The sequence below is a fragment of the Amphibalanus amphitrite genome, unplaced genomic scaffold (genome assembly GCF_019059575.1).
Source record: "Amphibalanus amphitrite isolate SeventyFive unplaced genomic scaffold, NRLGWU_Aamphi_draft 001738F_arrow, whole genome shotgun sequence".
In the NCBI taxonomy this organism is placed as follows: Eukaryota; Metazoa; Arthropoda; class Thecostraca; order Balanomorpha; family Balanidae; genus Amphibalanus; species Amphibalanus amphitrite.
Genome location: NW_024883231.1, coordinates 3,507 through 16,516, shown reverse-complemented (window position 1 = coordinate 16,516; position 13,010 = coordinate 3,507). Strand labels below are relative to the sequence as shown.

At 53.8% G+C, this 13,010-nt stretch overlaps 1 protein-coding gene across 1 annotated transcript in view; it reads left to right on the top strand.

Annotated features, from left to right (window-relative positions):
- Positions 1-12,651, top strand: part of LOC122374920 (discoidin domain-containing receptor tyrosine kinase B-like) — a gene marked incomplete at its 3' end in the record, with an annotated part of 55,587 nt that extends 42,936 nt beyond the window's left edge. The window contains exons 7-9 of the mRNA XM_043353979.1: positions 1,098-1,228; positions 1,442-1,646; positions 12,559-12,651. Of these exons, the coding sequence (XP_043209914.1) occupies positions 1,098-1,228; positions 1,442-1,646; positions 12,559-12,651 (429 nt within the window). The remainder of the gene's footprint in view (positions 1-1,097; positions 1,229-1,441; positions 1,647-12,558) is intronic.
- Positions 12,652-13,010: the final 359 nt, after the last annotated feature.

The window sequence follows — 13,010 nt, the reverse complement described above, 5'->3', positions numbered from 1 at the left end:
CTGAGTCAGCCTTCAAAAGGCCGCGGCCGGCGACAGTTTAGAGCCGCGCAGAATGGCACATCGACTGACGAGCGTCGATATCGGAGCGGCCGAGGACGCCGAGCTGGCAGCCCCTTACACCACGGGCTAAGGCTGTTCCAGCTCTGCTCAGCGTCGGCCTTTCTTTCTCTGTCTATTTCCGCGCTCCTCTCAGCGCATCCCGATATCCTTACCAGTATACTATTTGCTCTCATGCGGAAACCCTTTCTCGTCTGCTGTGGACATTGCCGAAGCTGGTCACCAGTACATACCGCCTGTGTGGCCCCGTGCCACATATAGCCAATGTTTGCGGCTGGTCGATCGCCGCGTCCCTGGCCCAGCTGGGTCTCCTCGCGCGCCTACTCCCTCGGGGACGCGCCGTGCCGCGCCGCCTGGCTCCCATACCACCAGGAAAATAGCCTGCCAATGTCAGCCGCCGGCGCTCCCCGCCGCAACGCGGTGCAGATCAGTGGTCCGCGTGGTCTGCTGGTCTGCTGGTCTCGAGGACCACCGAGCTGGCCTGGCTCCTATCGCCGCGGGGCACTGACGGGTGACCTGGCACGGTCGGCGCCGGTCGCCGCGGGAGGTCGTCGACTGACCCCGGCGAGTGTCGGGCCCACTGCAGGGTGGCTGGACGGGGGTGAGAGACGCACGTGGCTGGACGGGGGTGAGGTGAGGTGAGGAAACAAGTGATAGGCGACAGCTCTCTGTGACACCGACAGCTCCGAGGTGTCCCGCGATGTGCGAAAACACTGCCGGGTGTCTGGCTCCAAGTTAGAGCTTTTGACAAGGGAAGCATCCCATCCAGGGTGTCGGATACGGGACCAGTAACATCTGGCTGATGTGATGTAAAATCTGATATGACGCTTCCTCGGCGCCAGTCGGTTGCATCCTTTTCGGCGAAGCGCCAGTCGTTTGGGTGGGGAATATCCAGACTCGTAGCGTTGTGTGGCCAATATTGCCTGCATTTATGCTCACTTTGATGCGCCGATTTGATTTGTGCGCAGTGGGACCGTCCGAGTGGCACTCAGAGCTGACGCTGGGTTTCGCTGATTGACGGTGCCTTTTTGCCTTTTCAGGATTCGAGTGGGTCGGATGGCGGAACACTTCAACGGACGGCTCACTGGAGATGACGTTCGAGTTCAGCGAAGTCAGAAATTTCTCCGAAGTGATCATACATACAAATAACAACAGACGAGAAGAAATTGAGGTATGTGATATGCCTTGCTTCATTAACAGTTGGGGTTGCAGTGGAAATATCGGGAAAATGTCAACTGATACGGGATATCATTAATGTGAATTGTCAATTATCTCCGTGCATTTCACGCGAAACAAATATCTTCATTTCCTTGCATTTTTATAAACTCCCGTAATTCTTTCCAGAGCATGCATTTAACTCTCGTGTTTCCTGGTCCGTGCTCAGGTGTTCTCCCAGGCTATCGTGACCGGCTCTATCGGAGGTCGCTACTACAACACCGAGCCCGTGCTCCACTACACACTGGGTGGAGGGCTGGATGGCGCGCGCAACGTGTCCGTCAAACTGCCTCCGATGGCGGTCCGCTTCCTTAAAGTGGAGCTGCTGTTTGCAGCGCAGTGGATCCTGGTCAGCGAGGTCTCATTCATCTCAGGTCAGTTCAGGGGTCACGAAACCGGAAGTCTAAAAGCAATGAGTCTGCGATTCAGAAAGGACAGGAATTTGGACTAAAGGTAAAGAAAGTGTGGTGTTCAATCCTGTAAGGAAAGCAGGGCATCCCTCTGAACTAGTTAATTCCACTTTCTCGATATGTCAACACTTATTTTGCCATAAACATTAACGCATTATGAAGCAGCCTTCCCTCGTTCGTATCTTCCACACCAGAGCGGTTGGATTCCATCTTGGTGCCAGGCTGGCCGCTTCTCCTCACCAGCCGGCGCAGTCGAGGCACGCACGCACCCGGGGCTGTCGCGCACGCCGGCAACCGTGACCGATGTGTGCAAACAGTCTGCACGCGCGGCGCCGCCGCGGTGGACCCGCAGCGTCCGCTCAGCGGGTGGCAGGCCGCTATACCGAGCCCAGACAGACCGAGAGAGCGGGCAGAATGTACGGTGCGCTGGGGGCGCAGGGACTGAGCGAGTCCGACGAACCGGGAAAATGGGATGTTCGTGGTTTGGCGGTGTTTTCTGGTATTGATCAAACTAGTCGCGCAGCGAGTCTGAAAACTTCGGGAAAGACAAACTGAGGATGAGTTTTCACTATTCTGGGATTCAGGTTTGTAACTTTGGTATGAGTTGCACAGTGGCACTGCATGCATCGAGACATTGAAAAATATTTTTGAGCTCTGAGTCGAGAAGGAATTTTGGCGCTCGTTGCCCCTGCTTTGGGCTGTTGCGAGCAAGTATTGTTTGGAACGAATTTACCGGCACTTATTTCGTAACCCCATCCGAGCTCCGCTATGCTATGGCATTTAGAGAGTGACCGTGTCGTACAGCGCCGGCCACCTCAGACCACCGGCGTCGTGATGTCGCGCCGATTTGAAGAGCAACACACTCCACCCTTGTAAACAGCACACGTATCATGCAGGGTATTGTGTCCCGGTTCAAATAAATCCCCCACAGCACCCCCTGGGACGGTTAAATATGGCGTCGCAAAAAGCTCCGACCCTGCGCCGCCCGCGGAGCAGGGCCCGGTTGGCGAGTATATTTATACGCCGACGCCGTCATCATTCGGCGCTGACCGGTGCGGCACTTGCGGGGTGTCTTCTGCACTAATGCGCGCTCACGAGGCGCTGATAACGCTGAGCGGACTCTCGGCCAGCGGGTGGCCTGTCACCGAGTCTGACGATCCTCAGACAACGCGCTTAGTTAGGCTAATTGCACGCCCCTGTGGCGTTGGGAAAGGTTTGTTATTCTTTGCACAGTGTGTAGCAACGGAATGGTTCGGACGGTGAGGAATGTGATGGCCAACGGTAGTTTGTGTAACTTAGAGCTTAGCCGAGTTCACACATCTACCGCTTCACCAACGCACCCATAAGGAGCGAAAGTATTCCGATGCTACCGATGAAGCCGTACACGAAAATAAACACCACCTCTTTGAAGCCCCGCGGTCACGAGCCTGCGACGATGAGCTCAGTTTTGCATGCCACTTTTCAACTCCCTCATGCCTGCCGCCGGTGCTGCTGCCTGGAAGCCGGCCACCGCGCCGCGGGCTGTTTGGCTTCTGTGGCTGCTGTGCTGTTGCCGTCCGACCCCCGCCGTGGGCGTCGTGTCTCCGCCGGCTGCAGCGGCCCGGCCGTGTCGGTCGGCCGGTCGACCGCTCTCCTGACGAGCTGCAGGCGCCGTGTCGCCCCGCCGCCGGGCTCAGCTTGCAGCCGACCGATGAAGCGATGACAGCGTCGGCACGGCCGCTGGAGCGTCACGGCCGGCCTGCCGTACACCCTGCGGCGCCGAGAGGGCCGTGCTCGACCACGCCCGGCTGGGACGGCTGCTGGAGCCACCGCGCTGCGGCAGCCAGCGGAGGCGGAGGTGGAGGCGATCGCTGTCCGTCACGTGTCCGCTCAGTTCTGATCCCACCTCACGCGTGCAGTGAGCGTGACGTCCAGGTGCGGCTGGTGGGTGCAGCGGACCGTGACACCCGCGCACTGCCAACATCTATACCGGCGCAGTTACCGCTCACGTGTAGGGAACAGACCAGGTTCAAGGGGAAGACTGCAGTAACGGCGAGGAAAACGGGTAGGACGAACATCAGCGAACATCATCAAACTGCTGGGCTCAGTGCCGGCGACCGGACGGTTAAGCGGTGACCGGTTCCGACCTGCGTTATTCAGCGGGTCCTGGTGCGACTGGTCGCCGTTGGACGTCACCTGGTCTATCCGGAGCTCGCTTGGTCTGCCGCACAGTTGCGTGTCTGTGCGTACCGTGTTTGCACACCGACCTGTGCACAGTGCACATTGACGAAGCGGAGGCGACAGCTGGCTTTTTGCTCCGTTCCTTCTCCGTCCTTCGCTCGGCGCATTCCCGCTCGGCCAGACACAATGAGCAGGCGGCAAAAACTGTTCGGTGGCTTCGATTTGGTATTCGACCCGGGTCGTCCAGCGCGAGTCCCGCAGTCAATTTCCAGACGACTGGAGGCGACGAATTGATTGCAAGCGATGGCCACGTTTTGTCCTGCACTGAAAGGGCAGAAAAACAGGCCGCCTGTCGGACTCCTGCTGGAGACGGCGACGCTGACGGACCTGCCTGAGCCCTAGACTGGAGAAAACTGTACGACTTCTCATTGCGGTCAAAGTGAAGCCAAGCGTGCACTGCTTGCATTACATATCCTCATCTGCACTCATTGAAGCCTTTCTGTATCCATGTGCAGCTCATGTGCTTTGTCATTCAGCCTGTTGCAGGCTTTCGGTGCGCTGATAGACATGATCTCACTCGTGATGGTGTCACACGAACGTTATGTGTCACGTGGGCATTACGTGTCCGAGTGACATTATGTAGTCGGCACGACTTTGATGTCATCTCATGATGGATAAAGACATTCCGCCATGCGGATGGCGGTATTAGACGCGTTTTTACCGTGACTTTCAGATGTTATCTGTTTACTTTTTCCCTGTTGTAGTTGACTGCCTTCGCCGACATGTGCTTTAGCAAGCCTCTATTTGTATCCAACAGCGGAAGGAAAAACGGCCTAGGCACCTGGCTGGTTTGCGCTGCTGACGTGTACCACCTCAACTAATGATCTGGTGAAACGATTTGTGGTCGCTCACTGCGGTTAATTTAAGCACCTGTGGTTTGGAATGTGCCTTCCCGATATCATGAGCCAACAAGATATTTACAAATCCTGCCTGGGAACGCAAGTCTTATAAGCGACTCGAAAATTCAAAACGAAAGAATGACCGATATCGGTGCTGATAAGTGGTATCGTATCTATCCCGTGGGAACCGGTTCTTGAGAGCACCTCTGATTCCTGTCGCACACTCCACGCGGTTTCCGGCCGACCTGCTCCCGGTGTCTTCTCATTTTACGCATCATGCTCCGCACTTCCCGACCTGCAGCGTAACGATGAGCCGCCCCCGGCAGTGCTGGTATCTGGAGCTATATCAACCCTCGCCCTGGCAGGGCATTTTTCATAACACGGCCTGGCAGGGGGGGGGGGGTCGATGCGACCCCCCCCCCTCGCGATTGGCTCCTATGGCACCTAGAAACACCAAATTTGGTAGGTAGGTGGGCCCCCGGGAGTTCTCGCCCCTGTGCAAATTTGGTTGCTCTAGGTCAATATTTAGGGGGGTTTTGGGGGTATAAATGTAAAAATTTCGCTAAAAACAGGTCAAAAGTTTTTCGCTTCTAACTTTTGATCTATTTAAGATAGAGCAAAAAGAAAAGCACCAGTGAACTCAGCACGTCAAGGCGCGTCGAATGATATACTTTTAAGCTTGCTTAAGTGTACTTAAAGTTTTTCTTAAATTTTAAGCAAACTTAAGTTAATAAATTAAGTTCAAGTTAACCAAATTGCATCATATCGCATATCATTCGATTCGGCTGATCACCAGGAACACAATGATACCAATTTTTAAGCTCTAGCGTCATTATGTGCCAAGTTATTGGCAAAAACGTCATTTGACCTCAGTTGACCTCGTTTGACCTGACCCATGGAAAGTACACCAAACAAAGAAGCACCAAGTGACCTGCTGTTAAGTACTGTGGTTTCAAAGCACAAAAGTGATAGAACGAAGCAGATATCTCCAGTATTTTCCGAATTTAGTATTTTCCCATAGGCTTAACATTACGACGTAATGACCTCTAACTGACCTCAGGTCAGTGACCTCAAAAAAACCGAACTATATGTTATACAACTCGGTGAACTTAGCACATCCTGAAAGTTGGAAGGAAATCAGTCAAAAACTGTGAGTTGGACAGGTGCAAAAAGAAAATTGAAATTTGACCATGACCTTGTACCGGTTTTTCTGACCTGGTGACCTGACCCAAGGTCACCCGGACCTGAAATTTTCAGGTCATATGTAAAAAGGTTGCCCCATAGGCTGTGCCAAATTTGGCGGCGCTGCGCGCCGCCGTTTTTACGCTATCTTCGAAAAACCTTAGGGGGGGGTCGCATCGACCCCCCCCCCCTGCCAGGGCGAGGGTCAATGGCCAACAAAGCCGGCTCGATGCCCTCTCTTCGCCACGTCATTCTGTCGCCTCACGGCCGACGCCCGAGGCTCTTCGCACCCTTCGCCGATAACGTCGGGCGCTTCGACCCGTCCGTTGATTGCAGCCGCTCCTCCTGATGTCTTTTGCAGCTTCAGTGCATCCTGATGTAGCGATGGTGCCATCGGAGCATCATCAGAAAGGCCTGTGATGTCGAGTCAACTGCTTGCCGAGGCGGCACCTTTGCGGAGGAGCCTCAGCGGTGTTTTCGTTGTTGTTGTGTAGAAGCTCACGCGATAGGTAAGAATCCCCACTGGAGTCGTATCCTGTATCTAAGACTGTCACAAAAGGCCGCTTGCTAGCGCAAAGCTCCGGCCTGAGTCACTTGCTGCCTTCCAAAAATAGCACGGTTTCCTTTTCAATGTATTTCCTTCAGGACGTCAAATAAATCCAAAAACCGTAAACTGAACATCATGCATAAAAACACGCGATTTCGCCGACTTCCTCCATGAGTTGTCCACAACTCGCGTCATCGTCACAACTCACAATCAATAGCACTCCCCCCGTGCGTTGCGTGTAGATCGTCCAGATATCCCCTGAGATCCCGGTCTATCATGGCCCGCCAGTGTGATCCGTCACCGTCGCGCCGCAGCTGGGACGTTCTCACCTGGACTGTGCCTCTCTCCACACCCACCCTGCACCAGATCACGCCTCCTCCGCGCCCATCCAGGCCTCTCTCCTTCACTCGCGGGACGCCGCCTCCGCATCAGGGAGTCATCGATTCGCCGGAGCACTTGCGAACGCTATCAACGTGAGCCGACGGTGACCCATTAATGATGTACGGCGAGCTGATGGAGCTGCGCTGATGGTCCGGTGACGGCGGCGACGGACCCGCCCTCTTGGACACGCACACGGCAGGAGGACAGACACAGCTCCCCTTTGCTGCAGGATGTTGTGCGCGTCCGGTGAGGGTCAGCTAATCAGATTTGGTGGATCTGACGGCGACCGGCCACTCGCCAGGTGCCGTTTGGAGAGCTCTCGCTGCTGAGTTCAAGTGGACGAGTTGTTATGTGCGGTGCTCCGGTAGTACTCGACAAGAGATGATGTTGACGAGCCAGGATACGTACTCACACCGCTCTCTCGGCGCTCGAAAGTTCCCTGTCACCACACGGTCCCGCCCACGCGTAATTGGACCGATCCATCGAGTGGGTGGCGGAGAACGGGACAGGGAACGCCCCGCGATCGTCGGGCGGGTGAATGATCCCAGTCGCAAGATATCCTGTCTGAGGAAGCACGAAGGTGGGCAGGGCAGGTATGCGGATTGAGTGTCCACCTTTTGGTCCATTTGAAAGTATCAATAGTAGCTTGCACCAGCATTCAGCAGATATAATGTCTTTTGAGATGGTACGGATCCTGTTAGGTCGACCCAGAAACGATATGACAATCGTATGATTCACAGTAACGCCACTAACCATATGCGCTTAGTAGTTAGTACACTCGAGGGCAGATTGATGTTCCACAACTCTTTATCCACCAGGTTCCTATGGCTCAGCATTGGCAGCAGCCGCCTGGTACCGGTAGACTGTGCCGCTTCACTTACTTGTCAAGCGGCACAGCCTACCCACCCGTATGACACCGGTCTGGGTCGGTGGCTGGAAGGTGATGTGGGCCGCCTGTGACGTCAGCGCAGCGGTGAGGGCCGAGCCCGGTGGCATGGCTCGGGTCGGCGCGGCGCGGCGGCTGGCGAGGGCTGGGGAGTGAGGTTGGGTGGGAGCACGGACATCGCGCGGCTAAGCGAGTGTAGTTAACTTTCGTGTCTCACTCTCAAGGCGCCAATTATTCTACCTAACAATTGTGCTAAAGCAGTTGTTAAAATGTGCTATCCCCAAGACAGCGCCTATCATCATACTTGTCATGCACATTACGACACACTTAAGCGTGGCAATGGGACAGCCGATAGAACTTATGTCACTCGTGCATCGAGGTGCGGAGCTATATTTTGTATAACATATTAGTATTAAGGCCTTGATTGAGCAGATTGGTGTCTATTGTTTCGCACGGTAATCGTCCAGAGACGTGGGAACTGGGGGTTATGAGCAGTGCTGCAGCCAACGCCCAATTTAAAGCGATTATTACTGTTGCTCTAATACCTAATATAATAATAATAATAATAATGTATGTGGTCGCAGCCCCCAATAGCAAACCGTTCCAACTAGGAGCCAAAAAGTCGGCCACTCAGAAGGGTTCGAACCGGGCTTCTCCCACCGGCCAATTCACGACTCGAGCGTTCATCCACTGAGCTACGGAGAATGGTTCTCATCTGCACAAAACAAAATGACTTTCACCCGCTGACCGCCAATGACAGCATTGTGACATTTGATCGCGTTTGACCGCGGCGGGTGGTCGCTGGTTTCGGCAGCTCAGTGGATACACGCTAGCGTCGTAGGGTGACCGGTTGGAGAAACCCGGTTCGAACCGTCCCAGGTGCGCGACTTTTTCGTTCCTAGATGGAACGGTTTGCTATTGGTGGCTGCGACCACACATTAGAGGAATAGTAAAAGTTGCTTAAAGGGACCCTCCCACCTTCAAAAAAGTTAATGAATTGGCATGAAAGTGATGTCGCTCGGTTCAGAAAGAGCAAAAACGAATATCTACCAAATTTCATCGAAAAATATTCACCGGTTTTCAAGATATTTGACTTTTACTTTTGTTTACTTTTTGGGATCTCCGCTGTTCCTAGCGACTTTATTTGAAAGTGCGGCATTTGTTGCGCGCAAAGCAGGATATACCACCGCGTGCTACAAAACGTTTTAGTCAAACATTTAACGGACGTTCGAAAGCCTGATGACGTCATCAGATTCCCGTAATGGTTAAGAGATAGGGACCACGCTGGTCCCACCCTGCAAGTAAAGGGAAGAAATTTCTTGAACACCATAAAGCTGCGGGGGTTGCGACCAGGATAAATGGTGGTTTCTGAGCCTGGCCGCAAACTTGGCTATCTCAACTCAAAACTAATGTTAAGGTGGGAGGGTCCCTTTAAAGTTGGGACGCCGCGCTATCCAAAAACCCCAGTTCCCACCTCTCTGGACGATTGCTTTGCGAAATAATAGACACCAATGAGCTCAATCAAGGCCTTAATACTTATCTGTTAAAAACAATGTAGCTCCGCAACTCGATGCACGTGTGATATAAATTCTATCGGCTGTCCCAATGCCACGTTTAAGTGTGTCGTAATGTGCATGACAAGTATGATGATAGGCGCTGTCTTGGGGATAGGACATTTTAACAACTGCTTTAGCACAATTGTTAGGTAGAATAATTGGCCCCTTGAGACGCGAAAGTTACCTAACTACACTCGCTCAGCCGCGTGATGGTCCGTGCTCCCACCCCACCTCACTCCCCAGCCCTCCCCAGCCGCCGCGCCGCGCCGACCCGAGCCATGCCTCCGGGCTCGGCCCTCACCGCTGCGCTGACGTCACAGGCGGCCCACATCGCCTTCCAGCCACCGACCCAGACCGGTGGCATACGGTGTGGGTAGGCTGTGCCGCTTGACAAGTAAGTGAAGCGGCACAGTCTACCGGTACCAGGCGGCTGCTGCCAATGCTGAGCCATAGGAACCCGGTGGATAAAGAGTTGTGGAACATCAATCTGCCCCCGAGTGTACCATCTACATCACACGGTGTTTATTTCAACATTTTCTGCATATTCTTGAGTAATGTTCGCTAATGTTAGCCCACCCGGGGCGCGACGGTCTCAGTCCCCGCCGGACCGGTCTCCCGAAGGTGTCGTCTCGGTCGTGCGTCCTCTATAAACACGTCAGGGTGTCGTCCGCCCACTGAGATGCCCCAGCTGGACGGTGATTTGCTGTAACCGATATCGGTCGCACACAGCCGGTCGAAAACACGCCGTCGGAAGCTGCCACTGGGCCTGAGCCGGGCGTTGTCGCTCGGGCTCATTCGGTTATCTCCACAGGAGGCCAGGGACTTTGGTTTGAGCCAATAAATTTGAAGTCAAACTGAAACTTATTAACCTGAATTAATTCAATGATTAAAGTTGTCGCTATCAATGATAGACGAATGTGATTTCGATTAGGGCTGATCAAATAATGCATGCTGCATACATTTTTTTCTGCAGCAGCCGATGAAATAACCGATAAAGCTAGATGTATAAAATCTCCATTGCTAAGCGATTCAATTCTGTCCACTTTGTTTTCGTATGAGCGGCTGCAGGCGCACCGCATGCGAAGCAATCGCATGCTTGTCGAGCTTCTGTTATTGCCAGCAGCGTATCGATTTGGGCGTGATTCGTCAGTTGCGGTTTGACGTGCGCACGCCAGAAAGCCAAATCTTGGAATCGTGCTTGTTGTTGATCGTCCAACAGGAGTTTCTGCCAATTCCGACTTGTTGTACGCCCCTTTTGTTTAATCAAATGTCACAGCTCGGTGGAAGAGTGCTACTTTTTCTGACAGCGCCTTCGGCCGAATTCGCTGTCTTCTTAAGAATTCTGACTGGAAAATTATGGCGTGTCGCCGTGGCAAATGGGCAGCCTGCCACAGCCATGCCCTCTGCCATATTTCCTCGCTAAATCCGCCGAACGACTTACCGAGCTGTGCGCCACTCCGAGACGATTATCTTACAAGAAAACGGCTGGAAATAAGGATGCGATGCAAAGAGATAATCAAAATAATACACAATATTTGTTTCTCATTCTTCTCCAACCATGAAGTCCCTTCCTTCCCAGTCCAGTCGCGTCCACAGGCCTCCAACTCTCACATTCATCACACCTACCCTGAAAACACTTTATATCGCTATTAAACTTTTCCGGGCCTCCCAGAATCCTGCTGGCCGGAGCACCTCCGTGCTGACTCCGCGATCCTGGCGCGCGCCGCTCGGACCGGCTCATTTCTATTCTCCGTGGCCACCCGCTCATTTCCTGGACTAACAAGCGAGGAGCGGAGCGGGCCGAGTCGGAGGCAACAGCCCCGACCGGCGACGGCGACGTCTTGTTGACGGTGGTGGCAGGTCGATACGCGTCTCCGCGTCTGGCCTGCAGGGTGCCCGATTGATTGACGTCGTGCCATCAGCTGTCGCCCACTGAAGGCGGTGCGCGAGGTGTCATTGTGCGTAACGGCGGGGTGTGAACTAAACGATTCCTGCTATCACAATGCGATGCTATGAAATGTAATTGCAATTTATTAGCTATGGGTGACCCTAGTCTTCAAAGCGGAATAACTTTGTATTTTTTTACAGTGCAAGAAGAGTCTCGTGTGCTAAAACAATTGGCACATACTCCACCTTCATGAGCATAATATTATCAATCGTCATGGCTTGCATGAAGGCAACGTCGAGGCCCAAGGTGTTGTCCCCTAGCCGTCTCGCTGCAGAGGTGTTGTAAATGGGCGGCTTCGGCTCGTATGTCCGGCTTCCTTGGTTTTATCCGACCGAAACCCTGCCCGCCCCTGAAATCTCCACCCTGGCGTTTCGCAACAGTGCTCCTTGCTCAATGCACCGCACTACCTGGCGGTAACGGAGCCGTGCGGGGCGGGCGGCCGTGGGGCTTCACACCGGCGGGACGGAACGCCCGGTCGCCTGCTTCGCTCCCCTGGCACGTGCTGTCGATATTAGTCTAAGACGAATACAATGGGACTGGCTGAGGTGACATGTCAGCGTACGGCCCCAAATCCTGCCATCTGGTCAGCATTAGCCTGTAGCGGTGGTCAGAGATGGTTATGCACCGTTGGTCGGATGCGTCCTGTCCCGGCGGTGCTCAGCTGCCCAGAGACGCAGCTGCGGTCCGCGGACCATCCTTCACTGTCGCCAGGGGACCGGTCCCGGTCCGGACCAACCAACCGCTCAGCTGGACCCAGGCGACCGGTCCGTTCGTCCGCGGCCCGGAATCCAGGATAGAGGCGAGATCGATCGGCCGTCGCCAGATTCGGCTGTTGGAAGTGGTTCGAACAGGGAACTTAGCGCCGTCGAGCTATCAGATGTTATCTGACATGCTGTCGTATGAGGGCTCCGCGGACGGGGCCGGACGGCCGGACGCAGGCGGGGTGCCGTGGTGGTGTAGATTACCAATGGACAGCGAGTTTTGGGAAGGTCATGTAGCTGTCGGCTTCAGTAACGCTAATGATATCACGTTCTAACTCACCAGGAAGTCACGTTTTGCTGACTAAAAAAACATAACTTTTGGGTTTTCGGTGCCAAAAGAAATATTATGTTTTTGGTATTACGCATGATTGGTTTTGCTTGATAAAATAGTCCTAATTTGCGAAATGCAGCATGACAGGTAAATGAATTTGGGTAAATCTGAGCCGCCACATACTCGACAATTGTCTTGACCTCATGCGATTTTAATTTCATCGTATGTGACGCAACATGATACATAGTATTACCACCTAACCTGATCATTGTTGTTTATTTGCAGAACCTGCCATCGGCAACTTTTCCGACGAGACTGGACCAGTGCTGCTGAACAATGGAGCTGCAGGTCACAGTGCAGGAGCGGGCAGCGGCATAGGTCAGTCACAACTCACAATCACGGCCTTCACAACGGTCACGAGTCACAGCCGATCATACCACACGTGCAGTCACAGTCTGTCACAGCTCTCTGCTCGACTCTCACTCACATTCAGTCACAGTCACAGTTTTTGGTAGACATTTGTCTCAGACCAGTGTCACTGTCACCGTCACGATTCGTTTTTGGACACGAGTCACGGTCGATCACGAAAAGTCACGGTGCAGTCGTACGTCCGACCACGGACGTTTGAACGAACGTCACGGTGTCTGACGCGATCTGATATGCTATCACAGCACCTCGTAGCGTTACTGCCAGTGTTCTACCGTCACGAACTGGGATAAGGCGAAGTGCCGGGATAT